Source organism: Garra rufa, chromosome 18 (assembly GCF_049309525.1).
Source record: "Garra rufa chromosome 18, GarRuf1.0, whole genome shotgun sequence".
Taxonomy (NCBI): Eukaryota; Metazoa; Chordata; class Actinopteri; order Cypriniformes; family Cyprinidae; genus Garra; species Garra rufa.
Window position 1 is genome coordinate 32711044 of NC_133378.1, and position 19697 is coordinate 32730740.

Sequence of the window (19697 nt, forward strand, 5' to 3'; positions counted from 1 at the left end):
TGTCAGATCCAGACATGCAGGTAAGATTCAGTGAGGCGGATCTGCCATGGAGAAGGCTAGAGGTGGCATGGAGGCTGAAAATGACTCTTTGCAGTGGGAAGTGTTTTATCAAGTTATCTCCATTTGGCTGAGCTGGAATGAATGTAATTATATAATAGTTTTTAAAAATACATACTTTCCTGCAGAAATAAAAAAAAAGAAACACTAAAAGGATCACTCTACAAAACTGCTGCCTTTCGTGTCTGTAATTATTGACTAAATAATGGTTAATAATATTTAATATTAGTTAATAATAGTTAATACTATAATGCCAACCTGTATTATGAACAATTACACATTTTTTTTAATCAAACTAACGAAAAATGTAATAACTTACTTCTGTTTTTTTTTTCTGTATCCAGATACCTATATCAAAATAAAAACTGTATATTGTTTTATATGTTATATGCCATTTAAATAACTCATTTTTGGTGTAGCATTGAATAAATCAAGCATTTGTGGCAAATATGTGTGTGTGTATATATATATATATATATATATATATTTTTTTTTTTTTTAAACACACATTTATATACACTATTGTTCAAAAGTGTGATGTCAGTAAGACTTCATTTAAATAAATACATATTTTGTTCCGCAAGGATGCATTAAATTGATCAAAAGTAAAGACTTTTATATTGTTGCAAAAAATTATAAAATAATAAAATGAAATAAAATGTTTTTTAAGCACCAAATCAGATTATTAGAATAATTTCTGAAGGATCATGTGACACTGTAGACTGGAGAAATAAAAAAAATAAATAAATAAAAACAAAAAAATAAATAAAAAAAATTAAAAAAAAAATAAATTAAAAAAATAAAAAAATAAAAAAATAAAATAAAATAAAATAAAATAAAATTTAAAATAAGCACCACGTCAGCATATTAAAATGCAAGGATGCAAGGATTAAATTGATCAAAAGTAAAGACTTTTAAATTGTTGAAAAAATTTTAAAATAAAATAAAATATTTCTTGAGCACCAAATCAGCATATTAGAATGATTATGTGACACTGAAGACTGGAGAAATAAAATAAAATGTTTATGTATATTAGAATGATCATGAAGGACCATGTGACACTGAAGACTGGAGTAACGAAATAAAATATAATAAATGAAATAAAATAAAATAAATAAAAATAAAAAATTATAATAAAATAAAATGTTTCTTGAGCACCACATCAGCATATTATAATGCAAGAATGCAAGGATTAAACTGATCAAAAGTAAAGACTTTTAAATTGTTGCAAAAATTCTAAAAGAAAATAAAACTAAATATTTCTTGAGCACTAAATCAGCATATTAGAATGATTTCGGAAGAATTATGTGACACTGAAGACTGGAGAAATAAAATAAAATAAAATAAAATGTTTATGTATGTTAGAATGATCATGAAGGATCATGTGACACTAAAGACTGAATAAAATAAAATAAAATAATATAAAATGTTTCTTGAGCACCACATATTAGCATATTAAAATGCAAGGATGCAAGGATTAAATTGATCAAAAGTAAAGACTTTTAAATTGTTGCAAATTATAAAATAAAATATTTCTTGAGCACCAAATCAGCATATTAGAATGATTTCTAAAGAATCATGTGACACTGAAGACTGGAGTAATAAATAAAAAAAATAAAATAAAAAAAAGTAAAATAAAAAATAAAATCTTTATGTATATTAGAATGATTTCTGATGGATAATGTGACACTGAAGATTGGAGTAATGATGCTAAAAATTCAGCTTTGCATCCCAGAAATAAATTACATCTTAAAATATATTTACATACACAACAGTTAATTTAAACAGTAATAATATTTGACAATATTACTGTTATTATGTATATATATGTATATGGTATATATTACTTTTTACTGTATTTTTGATATATAAGATATAAATGATATAAATGGCAGAGACTGTAAAACTGTGAACACTATTACACTCAACCTTTTAGAAAAGTATTGTCACAACAAATATAGAAATAACTTCAAAAGTAGTTTTGAAATGGAAAATCTTCACAGAATGACCTAAGATCACAAATGCAACATCTAAAGTGGAGAATAAACAATACCAGATTAAAAAGCGAGCTACTTAGGGAGTTTGGGAGTCCAAGGACACCACTAGAGGATGTTTTTTTGCCATACAAATACAAAGACCAAGCAGGAGAGAGTTCAGCTTGTCTGAAGAGTTCACGTCTTGCCCCAGGCATCCACTCATCATGCTCAAGGTCACACGTGGCTCATCATAACCGTAGACTCTCTCATTACTCAGTAGCAGCGAATGTATAACTCAAGACAGCTGTCAGTGTCACTAACTCTCGGCATTCACTTTCCCGCTGCTATGGAAACAACTTATAAAGGTGAGCCGAGGAGGTTTTCAATCCCAACTTCTGCTGCGAATGAGGGCTCCATCACTGCTACCGTACACAAAAGAACAGAAAGTGCCACTAGTGTAAGTAATACCGCAGTCTACAGAAAAGAAAAAAAAAAAGAAAGATAAAAAAAATAATAAAAAAAAATTCACTGACTGACAGGCGGGAAATGAATAAGGGACAAAATTAATAACATTTAATGAATGACATTTAACATTTCGAGGCGATACGTCTTTGGATTAAGAGTTATTGCACTCAAATACCTTGCTTTCAGTTAAACCACATTGTGGTATGAAACTATTCATGGTCACAGGCGAAGAATACACTCTTTTCCAGCTGGGCTGTCACCTCTCTAACACAGCATATCTGACAGACAGAACAAAAGCAGCTCAAGATTTTATCGGAGAGCTTCAAACCCCCCCGCTTTACTGTGTCTGTGCCAAAAACATCCTCCCTGCATGTTTAATCAGAGTCCTCGGCAGCCTGGATAAATCTGGGCGGCATTAGAACTGAGACGCTCTGAGTCCCTCTTACAGGACTCAGACATCCAGCACTGCTGTATGTATGTCACGAACGCACCAAGAGATCCTTCAAAAGCACAAAAATATCATTCTAGTACAAATTTGTTATTCAAATTAGTAGAGTGCCCACATACCAGTTGTATCCACATTTTATATGCATGCACCAAGCGACACTGTTTGGCAACCATAAATAATATATACTGTATGTATGCGTATACATCACTACCAGTCAAAAGTTTTTGAACAGTAAGATTTTTAATGTTTCACTATTTAAAATAACAGCTTTCTATTTGAATGTATTTTAAAATGTAATTTCATTCCTGTGATCAAAGCTAAATTTTCAGCATCATACCATAGAAAGGTCATAATTCATGTCACCAGTGTCAATATCAGTGTCAAGCTCACTGAAAACATAGGAAAATAAGAAATAATTGCAAGCAATAGGACAAAAAAACAAAACAAAAAATAAGAAAATGCTACATACATTGTAAAAAGTAATCAAATGTATACAACACTAGCTACATTCTTCACTGTGTAAATTAAATATATATTTCTTCTTATTAAAGTTACAAAAGTGATTTAGTCAAGAGCAGTAAGAGATTTTCTCTCTTTTGTTTTTTAATTAACAGGAATGACACAGCAGAAATATTGGACTGCTGTCACTTTAAGAGCTGCCCAGATCAAATATAGTTTATAGTTTGCTTTTACTTAAGACCTAATTTACTGTGTTTACAGGAATACTTGCAAAGACAAGCATTTTGACACATACAAATGTGTGCATTTAACCATTCAAGGCCTATAAAGAAGCAAAAAAAACCTACTCCTACACTCTCAGACAGTTCTCTTTCGCTGCTTATTGCATTTCAAAATCACTTGTTTTTAAACCGCAATGCTTAAAAACACGTGCCACATAACACAGCAATGTCACATTGATAATAACTGCTATAGAGACAATAGTCCAAAATCTTTACCAGCTGACAGATTTCTAGCATTTAATCATGTCTACGATATATCTTCCATTCCTATATTAGTATATAAATAATAGTAAAATACACAAATGTCTTCATACGAAAACAGCATTTGAGGTTTTTGTTTAAAAAAACTAGGCTGTCCGAGTCTAGAGCAATGATATTCTGATTAACTAAATAAGGATAATTCACCATAAAATTAAGATTTTGTATTTATTTATTTACTTTTAAGCTGTTCCAAAATGGTACGAATTGTTTTTTTCTACTAAACACAAAAGAAGCTGACAACAGTTGCCAGTACACTGCAAAAACGCTTTTCTTACTTAGATTTTGTTGCCTTGTTTCCAGCCAAAATATCTACAAATTCTTAAATCAAGGAGGATTTTCTAGACAAGTAAAAATTATTTTCTAGTTTTCAGTTAAAATTAAGCAGGTTTTTGCTTAGAAAAAGCTAAATCTGCCAATGGGGTAAGCAAAAAAAAAATATTTCAAACAGAAAACAAGATAATTTTTCTTACCCCATTGGGAGATTATTTAGCTTGTTTCAAGCAAGAATGAACCTAATTTTGACTTTTTTTCTGAAAACAAGAAAATAATTTTCACTCATCTAGAAAACCTTTCTTGATTTAAGAATTTTGAGATATTTTGGCTAGAAACAAGACAAAAATTCTAAGTAAGAAAAGCATTTTTTGCAGTGTAGCCACTGATTTTCATTAGAAGAATAAAAAACCTATGGAAGTCAATAGCTACCTGCAACTTAAAATTATCTTTTCACGTGGTCAACAGAAAAAAGAAACTAATATAGGTTTGAAACATCTTGAAGGTGAGTAAATGATGACAATTTTCATTTTAGTGTGAACTATCCCTTAAATATAACTGAATGGATTTTTTCTTCATTTTATTGTTTAAAAGGCAAAAGTAATAGCACACCTCTTCTCAACAAGCTTTACTATCCAAGTTCTCATTTACAGTACAACATGACTTATAATACTTCAAGTTATTGGTTTGTTCACAGAGCATACACCACTAATTATTTACAGCACATCTGTGTTTTTAATCATCCCTTAACGGTGATGAAACCAGCTCAATGCGTGGGCTCTTGGGGCTTATTGCTTTAATTTGTCAAACAGCTCTTCAACTGGCATGTAAATGTGGCAAGATCATGCAGCCAAGCATTGTTGTTCATGTAGATAAAATGGCATCATCAATATAATGGTGCCTCATAAAGGTGAATTACATGAATTTTAAAATACTCGAGCTGCTAAAAATACAGTTGGAGAGACCAACGCGTTATGCTGCTGAAGTACGCTGCAGGTTCAGCCGTGGGAACAGACTGTAGAGAATGAGTAAGCCGGCCAATTAGGCGATGATGGTGGGGATTTTAGTGAGCATGCATTAACTGATCTCACTGTAGGAGAGATAGTGTTCGGTCAGGGTGGGTTAATAGCTGTCAAAAATGCCCTGCTCCCAACAGCACTCAAAATACAGACTGTAGAGGTGCATATCAGAGCAATTAAGCAGCTGATAAATGTCTGTCAGAGAGGAAGTATTGTAGGGAAATGCAAATACATACCGTATCTGAATTGGCTGATCCAGATAAGGATGGTGATCATGTGACGGTTAACTCAATTATGCATAATGAATTTTAAAGGCCACACTGTGTTTACAGGTCTACTGGCTCACGGATTCGCCACACACACATCTGGCGCAGGAATCAGGAACTGTGCTTAAGTTCTAAGCCTGCGGTTCCCTCTTAATAAGCCAGAGACTCATCTGAAGGTCAAACACAACAGCTGTGTCCACAGATAAAAAGATCTTGAGATACGCTTAACCTCATCCACTAAAAGAGCATCACCAGAATACAAAGTAAACATTGAGATATTCTTGTGACTTTGGACTTAAAGGAATAGTTCACGCAAAAATGAAAATGTGTGCATAATTTACTCACCCTCAAGCCATCCTAGGTGTATATGACTTTCTTCTTTCAGATGAATACAATCTGAGTTATATTTAAAAATGTTCTAGTTCTTCCAAGCTTTATAATGGCAGTGAATGGGGGTTGAGATTTTTTTAAACCCAAAAAAAGTGCATCCATCCATCATAAAAAGTGTTCCACATGGCTTCAGGGGGTTAATAAAGGCCTTCGGAAGTGAATCGATTCCAGTGGATGACATAAGACATAGGCATAACACAAGCTCCTGTGAGAATATGCCAGTCTTGCGAGAACCAAGTTTTGTTTACAGGAGCAAAGGAAGCACAGTTTTCTTTGTTTAGGAAAGGAAAATCAGTCTTTTGTTGGCTCATATCGAAATCCTATCTCATTTTTCTTTATAAATCCCCATGCTGTACTTCTAACCCGTGACTGGTGTTTTTTTTTTTTTTTGCTCTCTCATTTGCGCTTCTGCGTTCATGACTTCTTAACGGAGCTCACGCTACACCTACATCTATGTCGTGCGCTGGAACTTCACTTTCTTGTGAATGCGAGTACAATATGGATATTTTTCTTACACAAATGCATTGATTTGCTTCAGGATGGCATTTTTAACCCCCCGGAGCCATGTGGACCACTTTTTATGATGGATGGATGCAATTTATTGGACTTCTACTGGAGTGTTGAATATCACCCATTCAATATAAATATAATTTCGATTGTATTCGTCTGAAAGAAGAAAGTCATATATCCACAGCAGTGTTTCCCATTCATTAACTAGAGTGTGGCAGCCCGCCACAGTCTAACGTGTCCCGCCACAGTTTCATAATAAACCGAAAATATATTCATACTTGTCATTTTAACATAAAATGTTTTTAACATTGTGTTTCGTGCCATCGCTTTGGCAAAGTGTCCGTCAAACGAACTAAGCGTAATTATGGCATTATCCTCTCATCAAGTCTGTTTGCGCTGCTTGTTTCAAAGTGAAGCACGCACTTCATTCAGCGATCGACTCGTCATCTGGCGTTTGCCTCGTCAAAGCGTCTCCTTTGATTGAGCTAGTTTACATGCACGTTCTTAAACCGATTTTGTGTAATAAGCGGAAAACGCACATGGTCATGTAAACGCGGTAACCCGTTTACTTTTACCGGAGTAAGGTCATAATCGGCATAAACATAAACTGGTCGGCACAGGTAGCATTCTGCCTCTAGCCCCGATTTCGGGCGGCAAGTAAACGCAATAACCCGCTTTCTGTCAACAAAGAAAACAAACAGAACCATTTTATTAAACAATTTCTTCTCTTCTGTGTCAGTCTTCGACGTGCGTTCATGAAAGTACCAAAATGCATGCAGCTCTCTTCTATTTCTCTGCTTGTAAACAAGCCACAGCGCATCTGGGTTCTGTATCAGAATGTGTTATTGTACTCTCATAAACACACGTAGAAGACTGACACAGAAGAGAAGAAATTGTTGAATAAAGTCATTATTATAGTTTTATTTGCGCACAAAAAGTATTCTCTTAGCTTCATAACATTATGGTTGAACCACTGTTACATGGACTATTTTTACAATGTCTTTACTACCTCTCTGGGCCTTGAACGTGTCAGTTGCGTTGCTGTCTAAGCAGGGTCAGAAAACTCTTGGATTTCATTAAAAATATCTTAATTTGTGTTCCGAAGATCTAACTGGTTTGGAACGACATTAGGCTGAGAATTTAATAACAGAATTTTAATTTTTTGGTGAACTAGCCTTTTAATACATTTAACTAGAACTTTATCAAATTAGATGATTTTCATGTAAAAGTCACTCCACAAAGCTTTGAATGGTTTTTGCTGAATGGCTGCAAGGGATTTACTATGTTGCCTAAGTCAAAAGGCCAAGACTCTATTATATTCGGCTCTCTAAAAATGGCTCAGATCCATTCTTCAGTGCACCTCTAATGGATTTTTTCTCGACCTTGTCCGAGAGGCAAAAATAAGTCACTTAGAAAAGTAATAACACACCTCTCCTCAACAAGCTTTACTATCTGACATCTCATTTATGGCTGTACAGCATGACTTTTAGAGCTTTTATTTACTGAATATCAATGAATTTCAATCATACTGAGTCACATGAACGTCACATATGTTATATGTGACCCTGGACCACAAAACCTGTTATAAGTGTCGATTTTCTATCTGGAAGCTAAATAAATAAGCTTTCCATTGATGTATGGTTTGTTAGGATTTGGCCAAGATACAATTATTTGAAAATCTGGAATCTGAGGATGCAAAAAAGTCTATTGAGATTATTGAGCAATGCATATTACTAATCAAAAATTAAAGGAGTTAGTTCACTTTCAGAACAAAAATTTACAGATAATGTACTCATACTTCTTTCTTCAGTCGTAAGGAAATGTTTTGTTTTTGAGTGAAATTTTTCAGGATTTCTCTCCATATAGTGGACTTCTATGGTGCCCCCGAGTTTGAACTTCTAAAATGCAGCTTCAAAGGACTCTAAATGATCACAGCTGAGAAAAAAGGGGCTTATCTAGCAAAATTATGGGTTATTTAAAAAAAATACAATTTGTATACTTTCAACCTTAAATGCTCGTCTTGTTTAGCTTGGCATGACGAGCGTTTGAGATTAAAAAGTATATAAATTGTAAATGTTTTTAGAAAATAACAGACTGTTTCGCTAGATAAGACTCTTCTTCTTCGGCTGGGTTCATTTAGAGCCCTTTGAAGCTGCATTTAAACTACATTTTGGAAGTTCAAACTTGGGTCACCACAGAAGTTCACTACATGGAGAGAAATCCTGAAATGTTTTCCTCAAAAAACACCATTTCTTTATGACTGAAGAAAGAAAGACATAAACATCTTGGATGACAAGGGGTGAGTACAGTACATTATCTGTAAATTCTTGTTCTGAAACTACTCCTTTAAGTTTTGAAATATTTATGGTAGGAAATTTACAAAATACGTTCATGGAACAATATCTTCACTTAATATTCAGATTTTCGGCATAAAAGAAATATATATTCATTTTATGTAATATTCATACTGTGCATATTTTATATTTTCAATGCAAAACAGATGTGTCAAAACTCTATAAAACATCTGTAGTCCACTGAACATGTAATTGTATTCCAAGCAATGGGGTGTGAAAATCCATTTCAGCTAGTGATGTCTAGTTGTGATGGCCATCAGTTCACTGACTGTAGTGTGCTTGGCAGTTTATCTGGACACACTTCACCCTCATACATCTCAGTATAAACCTGTGACAGCGCCGTTACCATGATGAATGTCTCCAACACTGAGGGTATTTTCACAGAAAATGTCATGCTTTCTTTTGAGCTAATTAAAAGCTCAGTTTGTGTTTGCGCGAGTGTGTGCGCACGTGTGGCGGGGGGGTGGAGAGTTAAATTGCGAATTATGTATGAAATAGATTGATCGAGTGTGTAGAAAAACACATGGGCGTAACATTAGGTAATGTATTTTTCAGCAGTGACCAATGACAAATTACCCACCTTCTGATGGAGTAATTCTTCCTACCTGCATGGCGAGACGTACTTTTGGAGCATATTTGAAATATTTTCAATACTCATACATGGCAAACAGATTGCATTCTGTGACAATTTAAAACCCCCGAGCTGAAATATTGACACGCGGTCTTGTTATCGTACAGCATTTTACATTCTCTCATCTCAAACAATCCTGGACTGAAACCAGGTTGTCTAAAAATATTTTGCTCAGCCTGACAGTATATGGCTCTCTTCTATCCACGCACATTTTCTCCACAAATCCACCACGCTCACATGTGGAAATGAGGCTGGAGAGAAATCAAGCCCGAAGGGCACCCGAATGTGGCGCGGAACCTCAAATCTCCATCTCAGAGCATCCCGTGGCATCTCTTGTCCTTAGGACTCCCCGGCCTTATCTTGTGAAAACAGAGGGAATTAGATGTATTTGCCCAAATGCAGTGCTATGTAATTGAAAAGCCACTAGTCTTGGTGGGTTGCCATAGAAACCAGCAGGTAATAGAGTAGTACCTCTTCCTCCACACTTCCACCCCAGTGTGTTACAGTATCTGCCCACCAGCTCTTTAGAGAGACGGGCTGACCTACTAAAATATGCCTATTGCCGCCAACCCTTTTCCTAATCCGCTGCTCGCCGCTTGCACAGCGCAGCAGAAAGCGTGACACAAAGGCCAAAAGGAGACGGCCCATTTAGTGTTTTTTGCCCCATGCCGTGTCACCATCAGACGCATTTGCAAAAAGCTCCACGTCAACCATGCTGCGACACAGAGCGCGTGCACAGCGCTCGTCATGTTCCCCGGGAAAGAAAACCAGGGACTTACAAACTATTTTTCATGTTCTTAAGGGGTTTAGTCACACTGTCTAGCCATATCTTCAATGTTTTTCATTTTGCTTTCCTATTAAAGTGACTTAAAACAGCTTATATTCCAATCACTAAGCCCCATTACAGAAAAAGCATGTGAAGTTTGCACCTGAATGCATTAATTGTGCATTTTTGCTTCATACACTCTTAAAAATATAGGTGCTTTAAAAGGTTCTTCACAGCAATGCCATAGAAGAACCATTTTGGGTTCCACGAAGAACCATTCAGTCAAAGGTTCTTTAAAGAACCACCTCTTTCTTACCTTTTTATATAATCTGAAGAACCTTCTTTCGCCATAAAGAACCTTTTGTAAAACATAAAGGTTCTTCAGATGTTAAAGGTTCTTTATGGAATCATTTAGACAAAAAAGGTTCTTCTATGGCATCGTGAAGCACCTTTATTTTTAAGAGTGTATGCCATCGATTGTTGTTATTGTTAAAAATTATTCAAAATCGTTTTCAATAGCTGATGTAAAGCTGTAAAGTAAGTAAAAACATTAATATTAAGTATGAAACTAATCAAGCTACTTGATTACATTTCATATGTGAAAGCATTAATCGTGTTTTTGCTTCTTATACAGAGTTATTGTTTCCTAAAACTATTAAAAATGGTCCTTTCAGTAATTGAAGTAAAGTCGAAAGTAAAGAAAAATATAAATATTACATAAAAGTACATTTAAAAAACCTAAATGAAAATTATAACTGATTTAAAACCACTTATATTCAGATTTCCCAAATGCAAGCATTAATCCTGTGTTTTTGCTTTATATCTAGTACTGTTATTGTTAACTAAAACTATTAAAAATTGTTTTCTGTAATTAAAGCTGTAAAGTAACATGTAAATATTAAATTAAAAAAACGTATTAAACCTAAATGAAAATAAGAATTACAACTGAAATAAATTAAAGTGACTTAAAACCGCTTGTATTTGGATTTCACATGTAAAAGTAATGATAATATGTTTTTTGTTATTAGTTTTGGTAACTAAACTTTTAAATTGATATAAAGCCGTAAAGCAAGCAAAGAAAAACTTTGGTAAAAAAAAAACAAGTCAAAAACTAGAATAAAAAGAAAACCATTTATATATTCAGATTTCACATGTGTAAGCATTAATCATGTTTTTGCTTCATCTAAAACTAATAAAAAAAATTGTAATTAAAGCTGAGAAGTAAGTAAAGTAAAATGGAAATATTACATTAAACCTCATTTTTAAAACCTAAGTGAAAATCACAACTGAAAAACTATATAAATAAGTGACTTAAAACCACTTATATATACAGATTTTACATATGAAAGCATTAATCAATTTTTTCTTCTTATCCACAGTCGTTATTGTTAAAACTATTAAACTATTAAAATTTGTGAATTTCTGTAATTAAAGCTTTAAAGTAAGTAAAGTAAATTGCTAAAAAATATTACAAAGAAAAAAACAGCCTAAATGAAAATCGCAACTGAAATAAATGAAAGTGACTTAAAACCACTACTCAAATTTCACTATGAAATCATTAATCGTGTTATTGCTTCATATTCAGTATTGTTATTGTTAACTTAAACTTTTTTTTAAATGTTTTCTGTAATTAAAGTTGTAAAGTGAGTAAAGTAAAATATAAATATTACATAAAAATTAACTTGAAAAAACTAAATGAAAATTAAAACTGAAATAAATTAAAGTGAATTAAAACCACTTAACCACTTCAGATTTCACAAATGAAAGGATTAATTTGCTTTATAATCCGTATTGTTATTGTTAACTAAAACTATTAAAAATAGTTTGTCTGTAATTAAAGCTGTGAAACAAGTACAAGAAGTCCAATGTAAATATTTAATAAAAAACTTGTTTACTAAAACTGTTAAAAATTGTCTTTAGTAATTGAAGCAAAGCTGAAAAGTAAGTCAAGTAAAATATAAATATTACATGAATAAAGTAAAACCTAAATGAAAATTACAACTGAAATAAATTAAAATGACTTATATTCTGATTTCACATATGAAAGTATTCATTTGCATCATATCCAGTATTGTTACTGTTAACTAAAACTATTAAAAATGTTTTCAGTAATTAAAGCTGTAAAACAAGTAAAATCAGTCAGACATTTTATTAAAAAACTTGTTTACTAAAATTGTAAAAAAAAAGTCGTCAATAATTAAAGCTATGCTGTAAAGTAAATATTAATATTACATAAAAAGTAAACTTAAAAGCCTAAATGAAAATAAATAAATTAAAGTGACTTAAAAGCATTAATCAATTGTTTTTGCTTCAGAGTTGTTATTGTTAACTAAAACTATTGAAAAATTGTTTTCTGTAATTAAAGCTGTAAAGTAAAATGTAAATATTAAATACAAAAAAAAACTAAACGTAAATGAAAATCACAAATGAAATAAATGAAAGTGACTTAAAACCACTTATATTCAGATTTCACATCTAAAAGCATTACTTGTGCTTTTGCTTCTTATCCAGAATTGTTTTTATTAACTAAAACTTAAAAAATTGTTTTCTTTAATTAAAGCTGTAAAGTAAGATAAAATGTAAGTTTACATAAACAAATTAAAAAACCTAAACAAAATTCACAACTGAAATAAACAACATTTACTTAAAATCACTTATATTCATATTTTACAAATGAAAGCATTAATTTACTTTATATACAGTATTGTTAACTAAAACTATTAAAAATTGCTGTCTGTAAGTAGTTACTTAAAATCACTTATATTCAGATTTCACATATGAGCTGTTATTGTTGAAAAACTGTAACTTAAAGTAAAATATAAATATTACATAAAAAATCTGTTTACTAAATGTATTAAAATTGCCTTTAGTTACTGAAGTAAAGCTGTAAAGTACATAAAGTAAAATATTGAATATTACATGAAAAACGTAACATTAAAAAACCTGAATGAAAATTACAACTGAAATAAAAAAATAAAAAGTGACTTAAAACCGCTTATATTCAGATTTCTGGTGCACTGCGTTTCAGTATGCTGCACTCATGTGAAAGCAATGACTGTACATTTTTGCTTAATATCCAGAGAAAAATTGTTTTATGTCATTAAAGCTGTAAATTAAGCAAAGTCAAATTTGATTATTACAAAAAAAAAACTTTTAATAAAACTATTAAAAATTGTCTTTAAAAATTGAGGTAAAGCTGTAAAGTAAGTACAGTAAAATATACAAGATTAAAACAAACATAAAAGCTATATTCAGATTTCACATGTGAAAGCATTTTTACTTCATATATAGAATTGTTATTAACTAAAACTATTTAACAACTATAAAAACAATTTTAGTAATTGAAATAAACTTGAAATAAAATAAAATATAAATAACATCAATAGTATGAAAACTTAAAAGCAAAAATTTAAATAAAGTAAAAGCATTTAAACTAAAATAAAGCCATATTCAAACATTAAAAATCGAATAAAAAAGAATCACATAACATAACAAAAAAACTAAAAATAACTGAAATGTAAGCTATTAAAAGCTCATTCAAAAAATTGCACATAAATAATTTGTGAAAAAATGTTGTAAAAATCATGTAATTTGGCAAAATCTCATACGATTCTGTAAAATGACCAGAAAAATGTGGTTCTTTCTTCTGTAAGCCCAAAACCAACCGAATCCCTCTGAAGGCATCATCCAGACACCCTATTCTGTGCTACTGAAATAGATCATTGATGTGACCCAGATATGCTGGATGCTCAATGCTAAAATGCCACAGTCACCAGAGTACCATCCTCACTCAAGCCCAAGCTTAATTAGTTTCCCTTTTTAACCCCTTTCGCCAAAGCTTCTAGGATCTACTGGTACACAGAACTCCTCTGGAATGATATGGACATGGAAGGTTTGCTATACTGAGAAAACCTCAAACAAGCACCTCGAGTGCGGTTAAAAGCATTGATTTTAGAAGTGCCGTCAAGAAGCCGGGGAGCGTAAAAGGATTTCGAACCTCGGGCTGCACAGAAAAAGACCAATTTATCAACCCTTTTGTCTTTTAATCGTCAAGAGAGCACTTGCTATATAAATGAGCTCAGCAGGGCCACTCGGGCCAGATGAACTTATGTATTCCATGTGGTTAAATGTGTGGCCTGAATAGAGACCCCACAGGATTTGGAGAATTTTTAAAGAACTGTTTCCATGGTACTGTTTCTTCTTCAACGTCATATCAAGGGTGGAAAATAATCAGAGACTTACGAAAGCACCCGCTCGAGTCTTGACCCAGAGGACCCAATAATCTCTCCTAGAGTGCAGAAAGTCTGGCCGAGGAAGGACTGTGGGAGACAAAACAATGAAGGTAAATCACAGATCTGTGGCTTTCCTGCTCCACAGACACAAATCAGCAGTGACAGTCCTGTCTGGAAAATCTCAGAAAGATGGTATGAGGACTCACCTTGGATACTGTATGTCACTGAGTATAAAGACAGGTGAGGCCTGGCTGATGAAACTCTAAGCAATGGAAGGGGTGAATCAATGACATGGAAACGCACACAAAAAAGCGAGCAAAAAAACAACAACAGAAAAACAAGACGGGACTTTGAGAACTACGACAGACTCTTTCATGCAGTTTTAAAGGACGCAGAGGGTCTGGGCTTTGAACGTGACTTTTTTTGTTTTCCAAGGAATGAGAACTCAAAAACAAATCGCATTCTCTTTGGAACTATTTTTGGCGTGACATAGAAAACAAGCAATGGATAAATTACACTCATTTACAGATTGTACCTTCTGTCATCCATGTCCATTGTAGCAGAAAAGACATAAATAAACAGAGTAAAACTTGCAGGCATTGCATTGTAATTTGTCTGTGAGCACAGCATGTGAGACATTAAAGTTTGCTTACATGTTTTGAGATGTTTGAACTTCTGGAGTCCACATTGTATCTGCGTCGAATAAGCAAAAGATTGAAATTGTGAATGACTAAAATGCATTTTATCACTGTCTAGGGGTCTAAAGACGGATAAGTGTTGTTATCCACTTACACGTCAAAACGAAGGTTCTGCTTTTCTTCAAAGAAGTAATCCAAGACAAACTTCCTCACAAAGTCTGGGTTGAGAGTGTTGTCAATCACTTCTGTTCGACCAAACTAAACAAGGATGAAAAATACATAATTAGAATAAATGTTTTCATGGCAAGATGATACGTAAAGGTCATTCTCCACAAATTGGGTTCAAAACAGGCCTTGGAGGTAAAGTCATTTTTTCACAGCTTAAATTATTTGTGAAAGAACATGTTTAACCTTGTCAGAAGGTCAAACTAAATACCTCAAAAGAAAACCTTTGAAAATCATATTTTTATTTTACAACATTTGAAAGCATTCATTTTATATGAGGTTTGCAATCATTCTAAAGCTGCTGCCAACTGCACTTTTTGGGTGTCTAAGTAGTTTAAAACTCTGAATTATGTGATTGTTATAATATTTATAACATTATATATATATAAAAGAAAATCAAATGAAATGTTACAATTAAAAAAGGCCAGCATGGCTAAAAGGATGTATAGAAGCCCAATTCCACAATGGAATATTAAAATGAAGTAATTGTGACTTTTTATCTTATTATTCTGCCTTTTTTCTTGCAAATTCTGAATTCTCAGACTTTTTTCAGAATTTCAGAATCTTTTAAATTATGAGATATAAACTCAAAATTCTGAGATATAGACTTCCAATTTTAAGAAAAAAAGTCAAAATTGTGAGATAAGTCACAATTACCTATTTTAGTTTTTATATAAAAAATTTTCTGAATTTTGAGTTCTGACTTTTTTTTTCAGAATAACAAAATCTTTAAATTGTCAGATTTAAACTTAAAATTGGGAATTGGGAAAAAGTCAAAATTGTGAGATAAAAGTCATAACTACTTACTTTTTTCTATTTATTTATTTATTCTGAAGTCTTACTTTTTTCAGAATTTCTACATCTTTCAAATTATGAGATATAAACTCAAAATTCGGAGATACAGAAGTCCAATTTTAAGAAAAAAGTCAAAGTTGTGAGATAAGTCACAACTACCTTTTTTAGTTTTTTATTTAATTTTTTTTCTAAATTTTAAGTTCTGACTCAAAAAAAATCTTTCAAATTGTGAGACAAACTCAAAATTGGGAAATACTGACTTTCAATTTTGAGGAAAAAGTCTAAATTGTGAGATAAAAGTCACAGCTACTTACTTTTTTCTATTTATTTATTAATTCTAAAGTCAGATTTTTTTCAGAATTTAAAAATCTTTTAAATTGTGAGATATAAACTCAAAGTTGGAAGATACTGACTTACAATTTTAAGAAAAAAGTTCAAATTGTGAGATAAAAGTCACAATTACCTATTTTATTTTTTATATTTAACATACAGTATTTTTTCTGAACTTTTTTTCAGACATTCAAAATCTTTAAAATTTTGAGCTCAAAATTGGGAGATAGGAGCTGTGTCTCATTTAGAAGGCTGCGCCCTCCGGAGGTCGCATTCGAAGGCTGCATACGTCATCGAGGCTGTCTCATTTCAGAAAAGCAAGTAGGACACTTCAAATGCGACCTTCGAATGCGCCCTTCTTTCACAGAAATTCGAAGGATGCATGAGGTGTATCCTTTGCCACTACAGATAACCCACAATTCTTTGCGTTGCAAACAACTGTCGTTAATTTTAAAAAATGCCGGCGCTGGCAGATGTATACACACAAGCAAAGATGTGGTGTTTAGAATTTAAATCAGTAAAAACGGATAAACTTTGTTCTTAATTTATCTTAACAGATGAACTTTGTTCCTTCATTTAAGTAATGTGAGAGCGTAACAATGCTCTAAATGTGTTGGCATAACAACGTGATAAATCCTGTTTCCTTTTCTGCCCGTCCTACAAAGGCCATCTCGTTTGTTTCTAAGTTGAGGACACTTCGTTTACACATCCTACAAAGGATGCAACCTCCAGAGGATTCGACCTCCGGAGGGCGCAGCCTTCTAAATGAGACACAGCCATAGACTTTCAATTTTGAGGAAAAAGTCAAAATTGTGAGATACAAGTCACAACTACTTACTTTTTTCTATTTATTTATTTCTTTATTAATTCTGAAATCTGACTTTTTTTTTGAATTTCTAAATCTTTTAAATTGTGAGATATAAGTTCAGAATTTGGAGATACAGACTTCCAATTTTAAGAAAAAAGCCAAAATTGTGAGATAAGTCACAATTGCCTTTTTTAGTTTTTCTATTTAAATTTTTTCCCCTAAATTTTGAGTTCTTACTTTTTTAAGAATAAAAAAATCTTTCAAATTGTGAGATATAAACTAAAAATTGGAAAATACTGACTTTCAATTTTAAGAAAAAAATTCAAATTGTGAGATAAGTCACAATTACCTTTTTTTATATATATATTTAACATACAGTATTTTTTCTGAATTCTGACCTTTTTTCAGAATTTCAAAATCTTTCAAATTGTGAGATATAAGCTCAAAATTGGGAGACACAGACTTCCAATTTTTTTAAAAATTACCTATTTTATTTTTTATATTTAACATACAGTTTTTTTTTTCAGAATTTCAAAATCTTTCAAATTGTGAGATATAAGCTCAAAATTGGGAGACACAGACTTCCAATTTTTAAAAAAAGTGAGATGAAAGTTACAATTACCTATTTTATTTTTTTCTATTTAATATATATATTTCTTTCTTAATTCTGAATTCTAATTTTATTTTTCAGAACTTCAAAATCTTCAAATTGTGAGATATAAACTCAAAATTGGCAAGAATAAATCAGAATTGTGTGATATGAACAAGTCAAAACTGCCTCATTGGCTCCCATTTAGCTGATTCACTCAACATAATAATGCAAAGTATATATATATATTAGGGCTGTCAATCGATTAAAATTTTTAATCGCGATTAATCGCATGGTTGTCTTGAGTTAACTCGCGATTAATCGCACATTTTTATCTGTTCTAAATGTACCTTAAATTAACACTTTTTAAAGTTTTTAATACTCTAATCAACATTGGCATGGATGCTTTAAGCAAATATGTGCTTATTATCAGTGAAACCATACTTGACTAGACTAACTTGTTTCAAATGTCATAGATGTTTTTCAAATAACTTGTTCATGTCTATTAGACACATGAAAAAAAGAACATAGAAACACCAGGTTCCCATTACTTCTCTTTCTTTGCACTGAGCAATTTACTTACACAAGCCTGTTTACATTATTTGCAGGACAGGGCAGCTCACTTCTTCTGAACATGCAAAATCTACGTTTATTATTACATTTGTTTGCCTCTAGGTGCCCACATACTGTCATTTGATGCAGCCAAGTTCTCAACAAAACTGTTTCCATTGTTTTGATGTAATATTTCTGTTATCAGACAACCAAAGTAATATGAAATAATAACTAAAAAAAAATCCTGAATTATGATCATGATTCAATCACTGAAAAGAATCATTTACCGGCATCTGGACATAAGTCACTATTCCCTGCATTATTATCGTTGTTTTTAACTTCCTGTTTGAATGCCTTCAGGATCCTTTGACTTTTTAGGTGTTTAGCCATTTAAAGTTATGTGATCCCAAAAACCTGCTTCTTTTATGTTTTAATGTATTGTTTTGGTTATAATGTACTGATTGGAGAGCCTGGTCTCATGCAAATGCGCACTAGCACGACTTTCTGTTTCTATTTGGCGTGCTATTAACAAGCTGAAATTAACTTTGGCGTACATATGATATGCAATTATGCATGTGTTTGACGTGCATTTAATACGCCGTTTTCGCGTGCATACTCGTATGTGGCTTTACGCATCAACCCCACAGCAACAATCCTAACGTAGCCCGACTCCGCTTGCATTCATTAAATATGGCAGAAGTGCCGGTGTACGCAAAAGGATAAAATACAGAAGTACCTGCGTACCGGCCCACTTCAAGCACTGGAATGAACATAACATCTGTTTTAACCGAAAGCGCTGCTCCACTGCCGCTCGCTGAACAGAGCAGACGCAGATATGAAGAGAGGGAGGTGCGCGCGCATTCATTGGGAGACCTCACGCACGTTCAGCAAAACCGAAGAGCCTCAGAAACTATATTGGGTTTGTCCAATTATGTGTTTATGTATTGTTGCTAGACACTTTTCGCTAGGTTGGCAGCACTGCATCCATTTCTTTAACTATGGGCTAGGTAGTGGGTCAAACAGAAATGCGCGCTGCGTTAATCGCGCGTTAATAAAATTAGTGCCGTTAAAATGAATTTGCGTTAACGCGCGATTAACGCGTTAATTTTGACAGCCCTAATATATATATATATATATATATATATATATATACACATACATAAATGTCCATTTCTAAATGCCACTATATCCTCCAATGAAACATGACGCTTGAGAAAAGCATAAAAGAAGCTAATATTATTCACTCAGCTGTATGGAAAATCTGCACAGAAGGAATTACTGATGTGCCAAAGCATAATAACAGTTGCTATGATCATATTTTCATGATCAGAAGCAAAATCAGCCCTTAGACTTCACTTCTCTCGGCAGACTCAAC

The 19697-nt window shown here is 32.6% G+C and overlaps 1 protein-coding gene across 1 annotated transcript in view; it reads right to left on the reverse strand.

Moving 5' to 3' along the window:
• cpne9 (copine family member IX) overlaps positions 1–19697 on the reverse strand; it is a 67590-nt gene that overhangs the window by 34836 nt on the left and 13057 nt on the right. The window contains exons 4-7 of the mRNA XM_073823123.1: positions 15178–15281; positions 15039–15078; positions 14921–14923; positions 14396–14472 (exon numbers count right to left, since the gene is read on the reverse strand). Of these exons, the coding sequence (XP_073679224.1) occupies positions 14396–14472; positions 14921–14923; positions 15039–15078; positions 15178–15281 (224 nt within the window). The remainder of the gene's footprint in view (positions 1–14395; positions 14473–14920; positions 14924–15038; positions 15079–15177; positions 15282–19697) is intronic.